The 22,374-nt window shown below is 40.4% G+C and overlaps 1 protein-coding gene and 1 pseudogene across 1 annotated transcript; both read left to right on the forward strand.

The window, feature by feature from the left end:
• The first annotated feature begins 2,493 nt into the window (after positions 1 to 2,493).
• Positions 2,494 to 12,976, forward strand: LOC112970609 (solute carrier family 2, facilitated glucose transporter member 11-like). Its single transcript, XM_026075182.1, has 12 exons — positions 2,494 to 2,517; positions 3,594 to 3,692; positions 4,828 to 4,988; positions 5,823 to 5,947; positions 6,394 to 6,523; positions 7,158 to 7,306; positions 7,702 to 7,889; positions 8,891 to 9,001; positions 9,620 to 9,721; positions 10,643 to 10,718; positions 11,748 to 11,875; positions 12,208 to 12,976. The coding sequence occupies exons 1-12, from the start codon at positions 2,494 to 2,496 to the stop codon at positions 12,412 to 12,414; spliced, it is 1,500 nt and encodes a 499-aa protein (XP_025930967.1). The 3' UTR covers positions 12,415 to 12,976.
• A 2,102-nt stretch (positions 12,977 to 15,078) lies between these two features.
• LOC112970607 lies at positions 15,079 to 22,100 on the forward strand (annotated as a pseudogene).
• The last annotated feature ends 274 nt before the right edge of the window (positions 22,101 to 22,374 follow it).

Genomic DNA, 22,374 nt, shown 5'->3' on the forward strand with positions numbered 1-22,374 from the left:
AGATGTTAAAATCTGGTCACAGACAGAGTGTTTAAAACCCTGTCCAGAAGATCCAGCCATGTGTGCTTCTCCTTCCAGCAGCCAAGCTTCCCATCCTCAACTCAAAGAACATATCCCCCTTCCTCCTCTGGTTTATGCAGGCTCACTGGGACCCAGCCCATGGCCCCACTGCAAGGTGCCTGAGCCACGCTGTCCACCCCAAAACAGTTTGCTGCTAGTCTCACAGAACCCCTTTGAGAGAGAAACAAAATAAAAGCAGATCTGAAAGGGACAGTACAGCATGGAAAGGTCTGGAAACTGAGGTATGACATTCACATTTGATACAGAAATCAAAAAAGTCAAAGAGAAAGTAAAGGTAAAATGGGGGAAACAGCAAAAGAAGGGGGCAACGGTTTCAAAAGCAGCTTTTCATGTGTCCTGACAGAAAACACACTGCACTGTTCAAGTATCTCCTTAGACCTTTTTGCCACAGGAGTTGGGGACAATAAAAGTTTACAAGAGTGAAAAAGAAACTAGACAAATTCATGGAAGGAGCATACATAAAGACACCATCCTGACCAACAAAGTCCCAGGACTGGGCATCACTGGAGCCTGGGGGAACATACAGGTGAGAGAACCACTGCACACTCACGCAGTTGTTATGCTTTTGCCTACAACAGCTATTTGGGCCTGCTAGATCTGGGATACTCTGCTGGATAGAGCYCTGGCCTGATCCTGCCCAGCTGTGCCTGGCCAATGAGATCTGCATCTCCTCCAGGGTGGGCATAAGAGGGGACAGAGGACAGCAGTACAATCTGGCTGCGCTCGTCTCCATTACAGCAAAATTTTTATCTGAGGGGAAGATGGTGGCCAGCGTTGAAGCAATTAGAGACTGAGAGGCAGAATTTGTAAGAAGCAAGAGAAAACCTAAATAAAGACAGGGATTTTTGCAGTAGTATCTGAAGAGAAAKGTGGATTTGGGGGTGTTTTAGAAGAGGAAGTGAGAACATTTGAGGAGATGTGCTGAGAGCGGAAGGAATGAAAGACACCACCACAGCTGATGTGGAGGTGATGAGAATTTCAGRGAAGATGAAAATACAGTGGGTGGAAAGAAGAAAAAATCAGCTTCAATTATTTTACTGTCCTGGTGTGCAACAAAATAGCTAGGCAGGGAGTTTGGAGAGAGAATATTACTGGGACATCTGACAGGAGAAAGGTCAAGGTGTGACTCAGCACACTCCCTCCAGGCTGGAGGGGACACAGCTCAAGGGACAGCATCATGCTGGGTTGACAGTCACTGTCACGTGAAAAGCAAACTGTAGGAAGAATGCCAGCATGGTATTCCTGAGTACTGCCAGGGAGCTTCTGAGCCAAGCTTCTGTTGACTTCAGAGCTGCAACCCCACCTTCCTACTTCCCCTTCTGGCATTAAGCCTAAACAGCTAAATATTTGCAGTATAGAGTGAACTACCTTGTATCTAAGGTAGTACAGAATGTTATACAGCAAAAACATTTTTAAGAGAGTAAATATGTAAAATACAGAAGCCTGAAGGAAGCGAGAATTAATTTACATCCTCTGTACCTAATCAGGTCTTTAGTTGATTCAAAATCAATTTTTAAAGGTGAAAAGAACTTAAAATGAAACCTCAAGCCAGAACAGAATGAGTTCTCCCTACTGGCACACACTAGACCATCCCCAGTTACAAATGGGTAACAGTGAGGCTTCTGAGTAGTTTAGTAAATGGTGTGACCCTCTATAGAGAACTGAGTGCTGACAAGGACTAAGGCTCCTTCCCCATGCCAATAGCTCATGGTCTGCAACTTGGGAAATGGATCAAATCCTTCCAAGGAATTTGAAAACCTTATAGCATGCAAATAAACAGGCATCAAAGCTCAACTACATACTAAGTAGCTTAACTTTGTAGCTGGCTGGACAGGAGGAAAACACCTTCTGCCCAAGATGTTTGTCAGGTGAAAAAGGAGCCTGCTCCCGCCAAAGGAAAGATGATAGTATCATCTGACTCTCCACTCCTGCTTCCCAGGGTGGGAGTGAACAGTACAAGGCTTCTTCACAGACCTCTTCTCCTAAATAAAGATTGCCAGATTCTGGTCTGTTGTAAACTTGAACACACAATGCACTCCGTAAATCAGGCAAAGTAACCTCAGAGCAATTTCACATTGCTTATCTGAGCATCCAAATATGTCCCCATAACAGCAACACTCATTCATTTAAGCAGTGCAAGTGGGAGCACTCCAGACACACAAAGGATAAACATTTACAAATGTTGTAATAGTCTTGGCAGATCTGGGCCTTAAAATAATTAAACCAGCAAGAAAAAACACTGGCCAGTGCTGGACAAGGACACTAAAATTCACTAAATTCACTAAAAGCCAAGTAGTTAGAATTTAACTTCTGTGCTATGATTCCTGCTGCTTATGATCAAAGCTTAGAAAACTGATCACTCAGCTGACAGATTGACAAGGGCTCTCAGAGCAGGCAGGTTTTCAAGGGGAAATGGCTGGTTTCCTCTCAGACCTGGTGAGTATCCAACTTCTTGTCTTCTAGCCCTAGTCGCTAATAGCAGCATACGGCACTTAGCCCTCTTCAAAGATTACAGCAAGGGAATTGAGCAGTCTTTCTTTTATCAAAAATGAACAACGGAGCACCTGCTGGGGACAACATTCATTCAGCAATAAGAGGGGAAGTGCRGGATGAAAAGTGAGCTTATCCCATTTGGGGGACTGGCACAAATGCAGTAAAGAAAAACAGGAGAATCATATGTGGTGAGATGCCTCTACCTCAGCCTGAAAGGACAGACTGACTACACAGTATCTCCAGAAAATATATCAGAAATACAAAAGAGTGGAAAAAGTTTAAGAGGGGACCTGGGAAACCAGGAAAGAAAAGGCATTTTGAGCAGGACAGAGAAAACAATAGTATGAGAAAGACAAAAACAGAACAACTCCCATCCTACTGTCCTGCATTCTCAAGGATATTTGAGGATACTCTTCTCTTTAGAGTTTGACTTGACTAAATGCCTGAAAATATATGTGCTTGTGAAGAGAGCTCTAAAATTCAGTGTACATCATGGGAGTACAGTTGGTCTGCTTTCCAAATAGGGGTCATTCAAGCTGGGGTTCTGAATATACAGTTTCCTGTGGGGATAATAAAAGTGAGCCTAAAAAAAATAACAGTTTTAAGAGGACAGACTTGATTAATCTCTGAAAACTGGTGAACAAAGTCTCTGAAGAGGCAAGGCTGGAAGGAAAAAGGGATTCAAGAAAGCTGTAGCTTCTTACTAGCACAAAAGCAAACACAAATTATCTGAAAAAGGTTTTTATCTTTTTTTAACTTCTGTGGCAAAACTAACAGAATTAGAGGCTGGATCCTTCCAATCTGTCAATAACAAGGAGAAGAACACAAAAAAATCTACAGATCTGCATTTCAACAATTTCCCAGCAATTTTCTTTATTGAAAAATTCAAGATTTTTTTTGTATTATAAAGGTTTCTTAACCACAGAAGTGTAAAGGCATAAGCTCTCATAAATTAACTTGTTTCTGAAAGCCATGTTGCTATCATGAACTCATAGGATGTGTTTCATCATCTTTGGCAGGTTCAGTACCGGAAGCTATTATCAATGATTTTGGTGCTAGGAATTGGTGGAACCCACCTATCTGGTTTTCAAATGTCTGTGATGAATTATGCTTCCCCGGTAAGCAAAGCCTTCATAAAATCATATCTGTAACTGCTCTTCATGGAGCTAGCCCTAACACTTTGAAGACGCTCTATAAAACCTGTCAGGTGTTGCTAGATGTGTTTATTCCCAAATTTTTTCAATCCCATACTGCCCAGTGTCAAAGGGAGTCTGCATGAACATTAGGAGCTGTATTCCAAAGACAACATTCCCTCAGAATATCAGAAAGGATGAGAAAACTGGAAAACCAGCAGTATTCCTGCTGTGATCTATAGATGAATGGAGGGACTACAGAAGTCTTGGTCATTCTTTAAACTAAGTTTTTTCTTTTATAAAACGTCTCTAACATGTTTTGTTAGAGAAGCATGTATTGTTAAGCATGTGCGGCAACGTGTGAAAACAACACATTGAAGCACACTCCTTAAAGATTATGCCATGGAGAGAAAGGTTAAAAACTAAAAAGCTGACTGAATCTCAAACTTCAGTTCAGCCTTTTCCCTCTTTATTTCTGCTGCCTGCACTCAAAAACATTTGCACTTCACAAGAATCTACAAAAGTTCCTATCATTTTGGTGTGAGAGAGCCAGGATTCAACAGATTAAACAGTACAATTAATTTTTGCAAGAGCCTCTTATGTTGTTTAAGCTGTATGAGAGGAAGTTTGGTGACCTAATCTTAACTTTACCTATCTCCACTTAAAAGAAGAGCTGAATAATGTATTCATTCCACTAAATTAATACTACATCTTGTCAAGACTGAGGTACAAAGGCAGAGTTTACTGAGGACGCTTGCAGTGTTGTGTTTCCTGTTTCCACAAGCAATACATTTAATTGTACACAGTAGTAACAAAAGAGGCAATCATTTTCAGCATTATCACTGAAGTGGAGTATACGTAACACCTTCCCCTCCTTGGCAGACTCCATTGCTCACCATACTAGTCACCAGTAGCTGCTCAAAACTGATCTGCTGACACATTAAGTGGTAATAGCTACATTTTGTGGAATTTGTGGCTAATATCAACCCTAATTTGCTAACAAGAGTCCCATAGTTGTGCTTTCAGTAATGACTATTGTTCTAATTTTTTGTGGTAACCATAATGAAGAACTGTTGTGAATAGTGCCTCAGAGTAATGAAAATCTCCTTTTCTGTCCCAGTACATTCAGAAGTTTATCAATGAAACCTGGCTGGAGAGATACGGTTCTGTGCTGCATCAGGAGACACTCACATTACTGTGGTCCCTCATCGTGTCTATGTACTGTGTAGGTGGAATGATAGGGTGTCTGTGTAGTGGGTACCTGACTGCAAAATATGGAAAGTAAGTATATTTCCCAACAGCTCACTAATCAAGGATGGAACAAGGGAAGCAATTAAATAAGTATCGTTCTTGTAGTATAATGGATGTGGAAATTCTCATTGTCCCCTACTGGTGCAGAATTAATTCTACTCAGAATGTGTAACTACACCCAGGTCCATTAGAGAGACCAGAATACACACGTTTCTGATTCCCTCTTCATAATTTTTGATGCCACCCTATTTCTATATTTTTGCTGCACTTTTAGTAAAGAACCAATCTCTGAAGTTTCTTTATTAGGCAATAGTGCAGCACTGTAGCAGTGCAGAAGGTGATAAATATCAATTAAAATTTTGTTAAGTTCAGTCCTCTGTGAGGACAGTCAGAGTTTCAGTGAAGTTAAGTCCCTCAGGCCCCATTCAGAACCCTTTCTTTGAGGGTGACAGCAACAGAACAAAGCCAGAAGTCTCCAGCTTGAGGTGGGCAGTGAACCTAGTTCTTGGTAAAGCCGGGTTTCCCTTGTTCCAGGGACATGTACGGTGGTTGGCATGGGAGCCTGGACCACAGGAAAGATGTGAAAAAGACCATCCCTTATCAGTACTTATCCTGCAAGAATTTCCTTCAGCATCATGGTGTGCTCACATGGGCTTAGTACAGAAAAGAGGAGTCTAGCTTTTATCTTTCCACTCTCCTGGAAAGACATCATGGCTTTTCACAATCACAAAAGGTTGCCCTATAAGCAGTGAATTTAAAGATGGCCATGGCTCGGCCTCTAAATCCAGAGGAGAACAGGCAGACATTAGTTAGAGATGAAAAAGTAAAACCTGAATCATACCCATATGTTGTTTGCTGTTGCAGGAAAAAATGTCTGCTGTTCAATGACCTGGTCCTCATAGTAGCCACACTGCACACTGGTTTCAGTAGGAGAGCCAAATCTTTTGAGATGATCCTGATTGGGCGCTTCCTCGAGGGCATCTGTGCTGGTAGGACTCCCTGCTACTCCATGTTAATGTGACTTCTTTGGGGTGGATACAGAAATCTTCCTGCTGGGAGTACCCAGGCATGCACAGTAACCCCATGGAACAAGGAACAGATTGGGAAAAGGTAAGATCATGCCTCACTTTGAGGCAACCGGCCACATAAATCCATCACATGGTCTAGTTTGTCCCCTGGGCAGGGACAGTATAATAATGAGCCATCCTTTGCCTTAACTAGGTCTTGCTGAGAGAGGTATTTGATGAATTAGCCAAACATATTGCTTGCAGTAAGAAAGAGATTCATTTTCAGCCTACTTATTTTGGAGGATACATAGCAAACAGTTTAGAGGAAACAGGAGAGAGCTACCTTTGACTGAAGGTGAAATGAAAAGGGGACCCTCTCCCTTGCTTTCTATAGCTTAATGCTCTCCTGTGTCTTCTTCCCTTTCAAGGAATACATATGAATGCCCATGTGCAGTATGCAGGAGAGATCTCACCTAAGAAGTTGCGTGGATTTGTAAACGTGACCTCCTCTGTGTTTCTTGCACTAGGAAAAACTGTAGCAAGAATTCTTGGATTGCGGTACTTCTTATACTGCTCCTTCTCACCCTATTTTCTATGCAGTTGTCTTCTTTACATCTCTGTGAGGAAAGTGCTGTCCTCCCCATCCTAGAGGTGGAGCAAGGAGACAGACACACACTAAGGGTGGGATTTTACTTTGCTTAACCACATCTGTCAAAAAGAAAAGCATCTGCCCCATGCCAGCCACAGAGGTTCCGTTGTTAGTTACAGACCCTTCTCTTGAGAAGTGATGAATCCATCTTTGGAGGTGCCTGTCTCACTGTTTAAGTTAATAAGAAATATTTCTGTGTAAACACTCTTAGTAAGCATTTGGGATCTGTTATTGATGATAATTTCTTGATCGCCTCATGCAGAATTGCCTCGTTGATTCAGAGAGCTGCTGTGGGACTATTCAGACTCCACTGATTTTTAGTAAATTTTCAAATTATGAGAAAAATCTCAGTTGTGCAGTAGAATGAGGGTATTGGCCTATTTCCTCTCCCTAGTTAAAAACTTTCTATTTCAGTTTATCCTTTCCAGGTCTATATGTATATTGTTTCTATTTAGTTAGTCTGGAATCCAAAATAATCCCCCAAACTAGTTATAGAATATAATTGTATTGGACTATAAATACATTCTTATGTACTTTCCATAGAGATCTTTTAGGAACTGAAGACTTGTGGAACGTGCTATTGTCCTTCTCTGGGCTGGTGGCATTGATTCAGCTGCTCTTTTTACCATTCTTTCCTGAGTCCCCTCCCTATCTTCTGCTGCAAAAAGGAGACAAGAACGGTTGTTTGAAAGGTAAAATAAAACTTCAGATTCTTGATTTGTTATACTCTTGGGAAATTGAACCTGACAGAGGGAATTATTTTTGGTCAGCTAAAGTTTTCTTGATAATTACGTGATTAAAGATCTTGTAAAGATTGTAACATAGAATTATGTTACTCCAGACAAAGAGGAGTTACCAGAAATATTCAACGCTATAGCAAGTAGATGCTATAGCAAGTTGAAAGCCATTTTTCAGGGCAGTCTCAGCATGTCCCAGCAAGTGATGTTCTAGTTCTTTCCTCAGTGACTGATGGATCAAAGCATGGACTGAATTGCAAATGATTAATAAGCCATTAAAAGTTGAAAAACACATAACTATGAGTGGATCAGATGATGGAGGAGTATGTTTCATTCTGTCTCTTCTGTAGCCATGAAGCAACTCTGGGGAGAAGGGAATTATCACACAGAGTTTGATGACATGTTGAAGGAAAGAGCTGCAACAAAAGGCACCAAAATCATGAATGTTCTAGAGGTGCTGAAAGAACCATCCTTGCGTCAGCAGCTGAGCATCATGCTCCTCCTTCTACTCAGTCTACAGCTTTGTGGCTTGAGTGCAGTTGAGTATACCTCATTTCCATGCTTAGATCTACTTAGATCTAGTAACCAAAGGGCCATAATTCCAATTTGCCACTTTCCTCCAGATCTACTTTATTCCTTCTCACACAGAACCCACTGTCTGTGAAGCCCAGTGGTAACATCACTAGTATTCTTCATACCTTTAAGGGAACTTCTGGGCTGGGAAAACAAGAGATACAGCACAGTGGATGTGAATGTTCCTGCAAGGGTGCCATTGCCTTCATTCCAGTGGTGGTATTTCCAAAAGCTCTTTAGGAGACATCTCTTTATCTAGACTTCAATCTCCACTTTCTTTGACTTCTACATCCCAGTAGCAGATTGCCATCTATTGCCATCCAACTTTCATTCCATTTGAAACTGGAGATTTACCTGTTAAGGAATTTCTTTCTGGTGCCTCCTGCATACAAGGTAGCAGTGCCCAATACAGCCGAAAGTAATATGTATTCCCCCAAATGTCATTTTGTCACTCGCCTATGGGTTTGTCTCCATAAGCCTTGGTTAAGCTTGCAGYTCTGCTGGAGCTTACATTCATTACACTTCCCAGGAATGCAGTCAGTGAAGGCAGCTCTGTGCTCTTCTAAGACAGAGAAATGGTACCCACTCCATCAGAGACTTTGTGAATGAGCAGCTTTTGCTTAGCTACTGTAAAAAGGCTACAGAAATAACTGTTYGGATAATTGTGCACATTAGTAGCAGATACTGATGAGATCTCCTTTTCTTTTTCTTCACTCCCTGTCTTATCCCTTTCCTCTTCCTCTTTGCCATAACTAGATCTTTCTCTCAGATCCTACTGGCAATATGCTCCTTTCAACTCCTTTTTTCTTCTAGACTTTCAAAACCCTTTTTGTCATCCCCGTTAGCCTTTCAACTTTTCACATCATGAGCAGGTATGTCACCTCCACTAGTTCTAAGTGATGCTGGATGAGCACAAATCACATCTATTGACCATGCTTCATTTTTAAAATGTCTCATATTTCCCAGATCACCTTTTACACCTCCGAAATTTTTCGGACAGCCAACCTTCAGGAAAGCATAATCCCATACGTATCTCTAGGAGTTGCGATCTCCGAGCTCTTCTCTATCATCTTCTGTGTAAGTCAGACCTTGCTGGGGCTTTAAGGGTTAAAGTAAACGTGATTTGAGTTATTCTTTCTTAAAATAAATGAATAGTCTCTATGTGAACCAAAGAGTATTTTCTGTGGCAATGCACAAGTCTGTAAAGTGTTTTTTACTGTTTTTATTTATTGTTCCAAATTTCTTCCTATCTTCTACAGCTTCATTCTCCACCATTTCTTACAAAAATCTCTCATTTATGCAACTATAAATTCAATGTCATTCAAACATATATACACAAATACATGTAAGTATACCTGTGTACTTGTTCATAAATATATATATACACACACAAATATATATAAGTATACCTATATATATTTGTGCGTACATATATATATATGAACGGAATTATAACATGCTTCTGTTGATTACAATGTTTATGAACAAGTAGCCGTAATGCTTGGGGAATAATGCTACTTAATAGCATTAGAGAGGTTGATTGCAAGGAACTCCATATAATAACTGATTTGAGACCAACACTTTATTTGTGTTCTCTAAAGTAAAAAGAACTGAAGAAGAGCTTGATTTGTTGGACGGCTGACGGCTGGACTTCACCATGCTCCCAGTAATACGCAAATGTTTTCTACTCCTCAGAGCTCCATTATAGATCGTTTTGGACGGCGGATTCTCCTTTGGGGTGGTTATTTGCTGATGGCACTGATATTGGTGTTCTTAGAAACAAGTCTTCTACTGAGTGTAAGCAAATATCTCTCTGGGGGTGGCCCTGCATCATAAATCCTTGTGCAGGACAGCAGAATGTCAGCCTTAGCTTTGACCTCCCACAACAGCAGGCCTGAATGTCTTGTGAATACAAACTCACAGCCCTCTCTGCAAGGTCTTTTTCCTGTCTTTGTCCATCCTGCTCCTCATCTTCCTTAATCAGGCTTTTAAACAGTCAGTGAAAAACATTTTGTAAAACCATTGGTCTGGCATAGTCTTCCTCCAGCTCTCTGCCTGCCTGACTTCTTCAAACCACACTTGTGTCTTGTTTCACTGTCCTTAAAATCCTTAGATGAGCATCCCTGCTGTCATATTTCCCATTTGCTATCCCATGCCTCCTCCAGCAGGAACTGTGTGCATTGTCCCTTCCCACAACCACCAATTTCCTCCCTGTCCCAGCCCTTGATACAAGCAATCCAACTGCATACACACAGTGCACATCACAGCTTCAACGGAGCCACTGATTTACCTTGCATTGCATTGTCTCAGCCCATAAGCTTCTAACTTCTCTCTGTTCCACAGATGTTTTCTGATTCACAAAAGTTTTAAACTCTTCTCTGAAGTTGTCTAACTGAATAACATAATTAGGCTAAATCAGAAACAATTTTCCCCATGTTGTAATTAGCTTGGAGTTTGTTATTTGTTTATCAGACCAAGGTGAAGTTCAGCTCACCTCTGTATATATGACACTGCAGCCAGTTCTGAGCCTGCTTTTGGCCTTCCGCTGTGTACAGTAGAGAGAAGTAAATACTTCTAGTGAGCATCTATTACAGAGCCCAACATCATGATGAAATGACAGCTCTTCCATAAACATTGCTTCCTTTGTATGTTTTGATCAGCTATGGTACCACCATTAAATTAACTACCATTCTCCTCCCTTCTTTTGCCTTTGTCTAGGATCAGTTCTTTTGGATGCGTTACTGCAATGTTATTCTCATCTTCTTATTCATCATTGCCTATGGAATAGGACCAGGCAAGTAAAACAATATAAGTAGCAACAGGAAACCTTTGGACTGGACTATACAGGATAAGCGCAGGCTGTGGATGTATGGAAATATAATTCGACTATGTGAATATATTGTGATAAATCAGCAGCATAGCTTCAACTGAAATTGAGGCAACCCCAATTTATGATGAATTAATGACCTGAGAAACAATTTCTATAAAAAATTACTTCAAACAATTCAGACCCTGATATATCAGGACTCCATTTTGGAGGGTGTGAGTGTTGTTCTGTGTACACAGACYCATCTGGCCTATCTCTGTCTTTGCACAAGGGCAGAGACAGCCTCTTCTAAAACATTTGAGCTTTCTCAATTCACCTATAAAGTTCAATTCCACTGAAGAATGATATCTGATTGCATGCATAGCTCTGTCTCTTAGCATTTCTTTGTCCCTTCTCTTCCTCTCTTAATGTCACTCTGAATGGTGGTAATGCCAGAACCAAACTTACAGCTCACTATTATGATTTCACTCAAGACCAATATTTACTCCGCTTTCAGTTATTACACTTTCTAACATTAAATGGGGGCTGTTATTATGGTAAGGGCTTTTATACAAGGACCATGAATGTCTTGAAAACCTAACAGAATTTCCATGGTAGCAGGACCCAGTCGCCTCCTACAGACAATAGAGAGAAATAGGCCCTTAAGGCATGATTTATCTCCTTATTTTAACTATACATTTTATACATCCATATTTTAACTATACATTTTATACATCCATATTTTAACTATACATCTTAGGTAACTGCACTTCAGGGATGTCCATCTTTCTCCATGGACCATAAGAGAAATCTGGTAGGCTAGTTCACATGGAGATGGCTGTGCTGCCTAAAGCTAGATGAAACTGATCTCACCTATCCTGACTTACTGGGGCTGTGTTTGACCAATGACATCTGTTCACTCTTTCACTTTGAGGAAAATGGTTAACTAAAACTCCCCAGGAGAATACAAAATGCACAGCAATGTTTTTTTATCACTTTTTATGTTTTTTTCCTCAGCTGGAGCCTTCGCATCTGTCATGAATGAAATCTTCACCCTCTCAGCAAGGTCCTCTGCTTTTGTAATTGGTGGGATCGTCATATGGCTAGGACTCACTTTCACTGGAATGATTTTCCCCTTCGCTGTTGTATGTAATTTGATTCAGATCTTCTCTTTTACTATCTCAGTTTAAACTGGTTTTCTAAGCTGGCCTGGACAGGAAGATGCAATGCCTTGTAGATGATCAATGCTGTAAATCCCTTATTGCTTTYGACACATGGAGGACATCTACCTAAAATACTTCCTCACTCCTCAGACATCCTCTGCTGTCTCATAAATAGATTGAAAGGATAAATAAACATTCTTTCTGTAAAATCAACTTGTTCCTCATTTCATAGGGACAACTCAACAACAATCAAGAATCTACAGGGGCAAGTGTCATTAGGAAAATCGCTCATCATATTCTATTTTTCTCTCCAGATGGCTCTTGGTCCCTTCTGCTTCCTCATCTTTATTGCTGTCCTGATCATTTCATCGATTCTCATGTACGTGTTCCTCCCAGAAACAAAAGGAAAGTCAATCACAGAAATTGCAGAAGAATTCAAAACACGCCAATTTAAGAAGAAACATCATCAGACTGTGGAGAAGARTGCTACTGAGGAAAATACATTATGCACCAAGCTCTGATGGGCCACCATAGGCAACTTCCACTGACAAAAAGCTCTGTCTCAAGATCAGACTGAAGACTAAACCTTAACATGGACTCTTCTCAATAAAATATAATTCAAAAAGTAATCAACAGAGAGCTTGTCATTAATCCAAGCAGTCCTATTTTATACTTGTCTTCATTTTTATGTTGAGGGACAATGGTTCCTTCCTAGAACAGCTCTGTAGCAGGACATTAGTAATTACAGACACTTCTCAGAACCAGCATGTAGAAACATTTTCAGGGATAACACATCAATTTTATACCAAGCCATTTTCCTTTGCAGTCATTTTAAAAGAGCAGGATTTGACTCTGTGTTTGTTACTTTGTAACAAAATTCTGCTTAGGTTTAAGAGCAGGATGAACACAGGATGAAATATAAACATAACTCTTGCAAACAATTTTCTTGTCATCTCTTCATGAAATCATACTGTAAAGGTTCTAGAATTGATGATTAACATTGCAAATGAACAAATGTCAGGTAGGACAACACAGAAAACTTGATCTTGCTCTATTTTCTTGAGCTGACATCATGGAGCTGCATGTCCTGATTGTCTCAGTAACGACTSTGAGGGATCAGCCCCAAACCCTGGGCAACTGGCAGAGATGAATCCTCGTCTGCATCCTCTGGAGCAAACTGGCTGCACCTCCATGCATATCAGCCAGAGCAAAACCTGGAACAAATTTTTGTAGTGTGCACTATCCTCTCTTCACAGACAGCACTGTTCCGCCACAAGGGTGAACAAGCATACAGGCAGTGCTGACAGCTAGAGGACCAGAGGCCTGGAGTGAGACAGGGAGTAAGCCAAGCTGAGAGAGCAGACACTGCAAAAACTCAGCTTACTTCATAAATAACTAACTGCTCAAGACAAGAAGCAGAAGTTGTGATAGCAAAATGTCTGCTAGCTGTGTACTGGATTAGGACACATTATAATCTACTAGTACACATCAGCATGTAGTACTACACTTTACCACTGCCATGCTCCATAGCATCCATGCACTACTGCTATGCAAGAGCTGATAATTTTGCTGTCCACTGCAACATCTAATATCTTCACTCTCCAAACTCTTCTACCTTCTAATATGACCACCATTTATTTTTCCATTTTCTGCCACAGTTACAAATTGCATCCTGTTCAGTAGGACCATAAGGCCTACCTTTCTGCAATTTAACTACATTGATATCACTGGGCTGGAGCTCTGAATCAGTGTTGAGTTTTGGGGAGCTTTATTTTCTATTAAAAATTTCCAAATGAATATATATTTTAAAACAAGATATAGAGAGATCAAAATCATCCTCCATTTTTCTGCCAAAACTTGAGATCAGATTTTTGTGTTTCTGTTGCAACAACTAATCACCACATAAACTCTTCAATTTAGGTGAAAGAATAGTTAAGTTCACAAGATTTCTGGGAAGCTATTCCTTTAAGAGAAAGCATCTCCAAAGCACAATAAAATTGCTTTTACAGACAGACCAAGTCTGCTATCTAAACTCTTCTCTGATGAACGAGAGGATTATATTTCATTTGGTCAAAGACTAGAATATCAGTAACCGAGCTGATAAAGTATATGTGCCATTAAATTGCTAAAATGTTTAGTTAGTCTTTTAATCAGTTTTAGCAGTATAATGTATCTGTTACTTCTAAAGGAATAGTCACAGAAGATGTTCTGATACTAAAGCACCAGTGTATGTTCCAGCAACTAAGACCTGGTTTAGACTTTATATTCAATCGGTTTTCACTCCCTGTATCAAAATAGGGAGTACTTATGCTACAGAATGTTCCCATTCAGAGGGCCCTCTCCTGTTGAGACACTGAAATATTTAATCCATCAGTTCCAAGCTTTGTCCAACTACTACTGAAAACCATCAGTCTACAGAAACAATACGAAGAAAACATTAACCTCAGTCTTGGAGTCAGATGATTACTTAAGCAGTAATGTGCAGAAGAGGCATGACAGAAAACAATTCCTAAGTCTCACAGAGTTCTGCCTGCCTGGGAGCAGCCACCCTTTCAACATAAGACGGACAAGCTCCTCTCAGAACTGGTGAGTACTACAGCTGGCAGTATTTCCTGATAGTATTAAGTTGTCAGAAGCTCTGTAGAAAAAAAATGGGAGGTTGCCTTTATAGTCTATTGCAATTACCATTCATAAAGAAAATACAATACGTATGTGCCACACTATTTTCAAAATAATAGCGTGGATAGTGGATGTTCTCTAAATAGTCCTTCAAATTTTGTTACTGTAAAATTTAGATCTATCATTTAAAATGACAAAAAATCAAAAGAGACAAAATGAACTTCCTGGGTTAAAGGAAACTTTGAAGGAAGTTCCAGCTGGGTGGAGAAAGTGATTTAAAAAAAAAAAAAGGCAAATAAGTCCTTTAGTATTTAAATGGTGAGGAAGTTCCATACCATTCTCCTCCTCTYCCCACACTTTGCCATGTACATCGGTGATACTATTTAACTTTCCTAGTTAGTAGCCTAAAAATGATAATAAATTGTGCATTTGAAAATGCATTTTTTGCTGATTAATTAATAAAGAAGAAAAATAAAACAAATAATCCAGAATCTTTATCTGACAGATCTTTTTTGTGTTGATACTTTGCATGTTCTACTAAGGTTTTTTTTAAGTGTTAATGATATCCTAGGAATACAGAGAACAAGAGACTATGATATCACCAGCTTCTTTTGTGATGAGCTTGTACTGTTCTTTGCAGGTTCAGCATCAGAGACTGTTTGTAACGCTCTCTGTGTTGGGAATTGGTGGATCCCTCAAAATTGGCTTTCAAATTTCTATGATGAACTACCCGTCCATGGTAAGAAAAGCTTTAAGGAGATGCAGTATCTTCAGAGATCATTGGTAGTGGGGTCAAAATGTAAACAGTGCTTCTCAAAATAACTTACCAAGTGAGTGTTTCCATTGACCTTCCATTTCCAGCTCCTTCCACCCCCTTTCTGTGCTGAAGAAAACAGTAAGAGCTAGACTGTGGCTGCCTTTGAGTAGGCATGCCCAGTTAACAAACACAACAACCTCTCCACTTAAAAAACATTAACATGAGTAGTCAAAATTTTTTGCATTCTCCAAACAGCGATGAGCAAGGCCTATCGAGACCTGTCTAGAAATCCCATGGGAACATGCATGGATGGATGGATGAATGGATGGAACAGACCCCGGGCTCTGATTCTGCCTGCAATGATAGTCAAAAAAAGGTGCTTCTGGGAGTTTCAGATGGCTCCCAGTTCACTGCATCACAAGCCATGGTGTATTGCAGCATGGGCATTCATAGGGGTGAAATGGAGAGCTTCCTCCTTATGGGGAACATCTTGGCAGGAATTCACAGTAGCTACAGAACTGGGAGAACAAGATTATTCCTGGTCTTTTCAATTACAGAATCAACCAACTTTGTACAGGATGGTTCTAAGATAAACATTTTCTCCCCTTGCCTTTCTCTAATGTGGAACAGCTCTGAGMAATACATTGCTTTCACAATTATTGTCTTTCTCCTTCTTAGTACATTAGAAGATTTATCAGTGAAACTTGGCAGGAACGATACAGTTCTGCCCTGCAGCTGGAGACCCTCAAAGTGCTGTGGTCATCCATTATCTCTGTCTATGGCATAGGAGGATTGCTGGGGTGTCTCAGGAATGGATACCTAACTATAAAATATGGAAAGTGCATATACTTGAAAATGGTTTGCTTATTCCCGAAGGAGAAAAATTTGCTAGTAACTTGAATAACAAGTACACTTTGTGAACATGTCAATATCTGCCTTACCTAGTAAACAGCTCAATAAGCCTGGTTTATTTATGCGTATCCTCAGTATGCAGGAGAAATTTCTCCCAAGAAGCTGTGTGGATTTGCAAATTCTACTTCTGGTCTCTTTTGGTCACTGGGAAAAGTCTTAGGGCAACTTATGGGGCTAAGGTATTTACTACAATTCCTATATACTTCCTCTCTCTCTCTGAAACAAAGCCATTAAATTAAAATATCATTTTACAATGTTTTCTTTGCTTGTACTTTCTAGTGAACTCCTTGGAACTGATTCCTTGTGGCTGCTGTTGATGGCCTGTGTTGGCATTGCAGCACTGATTCAGCTGGTCACTTTGCCRTTCCTTCCAGAGTCTCCACCCTACCTCTTAATCCGGAAAGGAAATGAGGAAGGCTGCTTGCACAGTAAGCTGTATATGCATCACTCTTGGCTTTTGTTTTAGCTCAGTTAGAGTCAGATGGGACAGTGTTGATACAAGTGACACCAGCTGTGACTATCACARTTCAGATGTCTGCAAAGGAAGCCATGTGTCTCAAAAAGCCCTCTAAAATTACCTATTCAGTAGGCCACTTGTATAATGGCAGAGATTATAGGGAATACAACGGTTCCAGTGCTCTGCTCTCTGCTCTCACTCCACCTTCAGTGTGAAGTTGAGGTCAGGATTTAAGCCCTGAGTTTGAAGACCCTCCAGGAGACAGGAGGAACCCAGGGAGAGGATAGTTCCCCTATGACAGCTATGTTGCAGTGCAATAGTGAAAAACCTGGCCAACAGCTAGTGACCTTGAGACATAAGACTGAACTTTCCATGGGTCCCTGATGGTCTAGACAGGAGAGGGCCTATATTAAGGAGTTCTCTTCTGTGAGCTAGGAGTGGCCAGTGGAGACTTCACAACCTTCAAATGTGCAGATGTTATGTAACATAATTTTAAATGAGCTAATTCAGGTACCACAACCACCTAACTGGAACAGCAGAGAGCCTACCATGAACTATCTCGTCTTGTCAGTAAACTGAGTAAATTAGATCAATCTTCAATTTATTTTCTTTCCAATAAATTCATCAGGATACAGAGGATGTATGCAATTCTACAGGAATACACACATGCACACAACAAAAAACCCTTTAAAAGAAACAAGATGCTTCACTATCAGTGAAAGAGCTGCCAGTGATTGTCGCCATAGTTTTTATGTTCAGGTTCAAGGAAGACACTTCTAAGGTGCTGTAACAAGGGCCATGTGACTAGACAGGGAAAGAGAGAGAGCAGAGCATTCTCTGCTCTCATGTACCAATGTTTTGACAATGGCATGGTGTTAAATACTAACTGTTAAGTGTTAAATCCTAATGACTATGAAACAGGGCCTGATTTTCTGCAAGACTGTGAATACAGTTTTCATGCATATAAACATACGTCACTGGTATTCTCACCCCATACTTACTAATAATCACCATTTCTGAAACCTTAGGGGTATAATTAATTAGCAATCTAAATAAATGTACAGCTACCAACAGAATGATTCATGAATTATATCAAGCCTTCCTCTTTGTTCTGTACAGCCATGAAGAAACTGTGGGGTGAGGGAGAGCACCAAGCAGAACTGGATGATTTGCAAAAAGAAAAGGTAGCAACGAAAAACATCAAAATCCTGAGTGTGCTGGAGTGATAAAAGACCAAACTCTCCACTGGCAGCCGTGCATTTTGATTACTGTTATCATAACTCTGCAATTCTCTGGCATTAATGCAGTTGGGTATCTTCCTCCTTCATGCCTTAAAGCARCTCCTAGATGTCAATGAGAAAATTCTGCAGTTTAAGCTTGTAGCCACAAAACAAGAAGTTTTACGTTGGTGAGAGTCAAGCAGTCCTGAGATTTACTCCAGGCCATCAACTAGCTTCTGCTTGGCTTTGGATATTTTCGTCCCTCCATCCACCTCTCCTTATGTGGAAAATAAGCATTCACTATCCACCTACCTAAGACAGAAAGAGAGAGCTTCACYGAGCTGGCAATGTGCTATATAAATGCAATGTATTATTTAAGAAGAGGAGTTTTGAATTATGGACATTTATTCTGCAGTAGTGCTGGGGGCAGACTGTTCGGTGCCAACCTGCCTACAACAGCTCCCACCCCCCAAAATCCCATGGATCCCAAAAGACTAACAAGGTGCTACCTGTATCCAGGACGAAATCTTGTGTTTCTTTTTGCCCTGATGCCCTTTTCCCACATCCTCTATGTGGCAGTGCTTCTATACAACTTGCAACTTCTCTAATAATGCTTTTAAAAGGGAATTTCTAATGCTTGATTTGCCTGTTTACAAATAAAAACAACATGAGACCTATGGAAACACATACGTAACATTTATTTGCTCCCATACCATTCTTTTTCCCAGCTTGCACAGACTTCACCATATGGAGCTATTGCAAGTGATGGCACTCCTGAACTGGGAACTGCACAGCTTATTAAAGCCATTGTGCAGCTAACTAGATAGACAGACAGAAGAATGCAAGTTAGGATCAGCATTCACTTATTGGCACTGTACCAGATCAATAGTGCATTCTGCTATGATAACTTCCACTTTCATTTGTCAGTTCCTTTCTCTCTGTTTTTACTCTCTTCTTCCTCTCTTTCATATCTTCTTTTCAGGATTCCCAAGCCTTCTTGCAGGACTAAATCCACCAGGTCTTCAGCATATACAGAAGAGGGAATCTTCTGTTGTAATCTTGGTCAGTGCCATTTTGTCTTTGCTGGTCCTCTTGCAGGAACCGGTCTCTGCAGCAGCACAGCCCAGAATTTTGCACAGGGACTGTTTATCCCTGTCACACAGTACTATGTCAGGTTTAGAAGCATGAACCTTGGTTCCCTRTGTCCCTCTCTTTTGAAATCCAGGCAAGCTCACTCTGATTTAGCTCCAGAGTCTCCTGCAGGAAGTCACTCCATCATGGTTAGCCTTGCTAGGCACCTTCACTAATTCGCTGTTTCAGAAAACCTTCCATCTCAAGCATTCATTCTCCCAGGTTCCACAAATCCTGTGTRCCAAACCTGAGGAGGTCTTTCCCATGCCTGTCCTTCCAAATGCTTGCTATTGCTGCACCTCTTGCAGTTACTGATAAACCAGATAGTATACGATTAACTCAGCAATATTAATGTTTGCATGTTGCTTTAACCCCATGCCAAGGCCTCCCTATTTCTCCTACTTCTGCAAGCAACTTCTTAAATTATTTTTAACTATTCACCCTATCTTTTTCTCAAAAAGAGAGACTAAGTGACTAAACTAGGCTTTCTTCTTTCAACATTCTCATCTTTGTACTACTGCTTCAGATTCATTGCCGTGACTGTCACCTCCAAGAAGCTGGCAATTTAAGTTCCTTATTTATTTCAGTACAGGCCCATATATCAGAGCCAAAATCACTGTAAGAGCCTGCAGTTGGCATCCAACAAAACAGAGTACTAGAAGTGGCATCATAACTAGCAGGGCTGGAATAGCTGTAGCAAAAGCGAAAAGAGACAAAAAAGTTTCATGTGAACTCCCTCATCTTCCCCAGGAAATTCATCCGTCATTAAGATCCCTGTTTTCACTTCTGTAGGTCCAACTTCAAGTGATGACRATTGGTGTACCTGTTGGTTTTCCTGCACCACAGCAGACTTGCATCAGATGATGATCAGGACTGATACTTTTTAATTACAGCAGTTTCTTTATGTCAAATGCATGTGAAGAGCTTTAAAAAGACATATTCCACTCCTAACCCATTCTTGAAATGAAGTATATTCTCAATAACCAACAACAAGGACAGGTCACTGATTGAAAACTACCCCATTTGCTTGCTTCCCAGTCCTTACATTAAATGTGATGTCACACATGCAATCTGTTGCTTTCAGTGYGAGTTTCTTCTCCTGTTGTGTTTTCTAGGTCTACTTCTATACTTTTGAGGTGTTGCACACAGCTGGGTTTGGAGAAGGCCTTATTCCATATATATCACTAGGGGTTGGCCTCTGTGAATTCTTCTCCACTTTATTCTGTGTAAGTTGCACTGTATCAGTTTGTTACTTGAGCTGTAGCCAYGTTTAGAGCGAAGCGAGTGTTTCTCCTGCCCTCCCAGACCTTTACTATTGAGCGGTTTGGCAGGAAAACACTGCTGCGGAAGGGCTATGCTTTGATGGCTTTGGTGCTGGCTATCCTCACAGTTACTCTCTCCCTTCAGATAAAGAAGAGTTTTTTAACTATTTTGTTTCCATTGCTGTTTCACACCTAAGGCCTCGCAGGTTTCACGTCACAGGGTCAAAACAAACTGGATTTAGACTGCCAAAAAGTGAAATCTTGTCATCATTGTAGCAAACTGTCAAGTCCCACACCTTGGTCCCAGCAGGTAGCCTCATGTGCCAGTGCAGACTATTGTTGGACTGATGCTCAAGATTCTCTCCCAAAGGTCCTACTCTATTCTCTCCCTAAGCCACCACTTCCACTTTGTTAGAACTTCCTCTATAGAAGCTAAGCTGTCCTGCTAATGCCCTAGTCACACACCATAGCCTTCTCCCACATGCTTAGCCTTACAAAGCCTTTGTTTTATCTTAGATGCTCTGATACTCTTGAAGATTTATTTAGACATAAAACAGTTTCTCTTCTTTATGGTCTAAACCACAAGCTCTGTCCAGGAACAAGTCTCCAAGCTCTTTGCAGTGTTTCCTACCTACATYCAGCTGTAGAAACTCTCCTGCTTGCCCCACATTGACAAATACCTGTGACTGATCTGTGGTCTCTCAGATTTCAACATTTGCTACCTCAGAGCTTTGAAAAGCAGGAGAGCCTGCTATCCTACAGGTACAATAAATGTCTCCCATTAATTTTTCACTCCAGATTAAACACACGTGGATGTCCTACTGCAGTGTCAGTCTGATCTTCTTTGTTTTGTTTTCTGGAGTTGGACCACGTAAGCAACTCAACCTGCACAAAAAATAATTATATGTACATGCTACCTGACTGTTGTGGGGAGCTTACTGGGGCCCCATATGGAGTTGGAGGTGGGCCTGTGAGTGTAGTTCCATAAAATAAAAAGAGAGTTTGAAGACCTGAACTCATAAACATGAGTATGAGGAAAAAGGGAAAYGTAACACTGGCATTGACTATTTAATGGCATAGTCACATACCAATAACACTGAACATGAYAGAATCATTGTACACTGGGACAAGAAGGGGGAACTAGAAAATTCAAAACAAAACCAAACAAGCGATTCTGTCCTTCTTCATTCTTGTTTTCTCTTCAGGTGGAGCCACCATGTCCATCATGGTTGAAATCTTCAATCAGTCATCTAGACCATCAGCTGTTGTGATTGGAGGATGCTTCAACTGGACAGGACTCTTGCTGTTGGAATGATTTTCCCATTCATTATGGTAARTGACTGCCCTTGTCATTGATGATTTTGAAGATGATTCCAGACACCACATGATGATGTATTTAATTATACACACTCTTTCTTCAGTATTGTAGTGGTTTGATTTCTAATTCATGAAATCATGTTCAAGATGCTATAAAAAGGAGAATCAAAACAAAATATGCTTATTTCTCTTTCTCCGGTTTATTTCCAGGAAAACCTTGGCTCTTTCTGCTTCCTTATCTTTATGGGGATCCTCATCAGCTCAGGGATCTTCATCTATCTTTTCCTTCCCAAGACAAAGGGGAAGTCAGTTATGGAAATAACAGAAGACTTCGYGACCTTACATTCTAGGAAGAGACTTAATTCTGTTACAATAAATACTTTTCTTGAGGAACACATCACCTACACTAGTTTCTAGCTGGTTAGCAGAAGGACCCTTTATTAATTAAGCTCATAAAGGACTTTGACACTTGCAGACTCCAAAACAAAACAAAGGCAAATTATTCATTTTCCATTATTGGAAAGGATATGAATGTTCATTCATAAACAAAACTGGCATCTTCATGAATGGAGACCACCCTCATATCCCCTTAAAAACTTGACAGCAGTCAATAACTAACAAGCCATCATGACATAYAATATGTGCTCTGCTAAATTTATAGATTTCCCTTAGTAAATATTTTGTGCCTAATAGTCTTCTTCTGTTCCAATACCTGTGATTTTGCTATTCTGAATTTCATTTTGAGTTTTGGATTATAACAAATCAAAGCTAAGAGAAACCGCTTTGTTCCTTTGAGTGTGAAATTA

Source organism: Apteryx rowi, unplaced genomic scaffold (assembly GCF_003343035.1).
Source record: "Apteryx rowi isolate R43461 unplaced genomic scaffold, aptRow1 scaffold_40, whole genome shotgun sequence".
Classification (NCBI taxonomy): domain Eukaryota; kingdom Metazoa; phylum Chordata; class Aves; order Apterygiformes; family Apterygidae; genus Apteryx; species Apteryx rowi.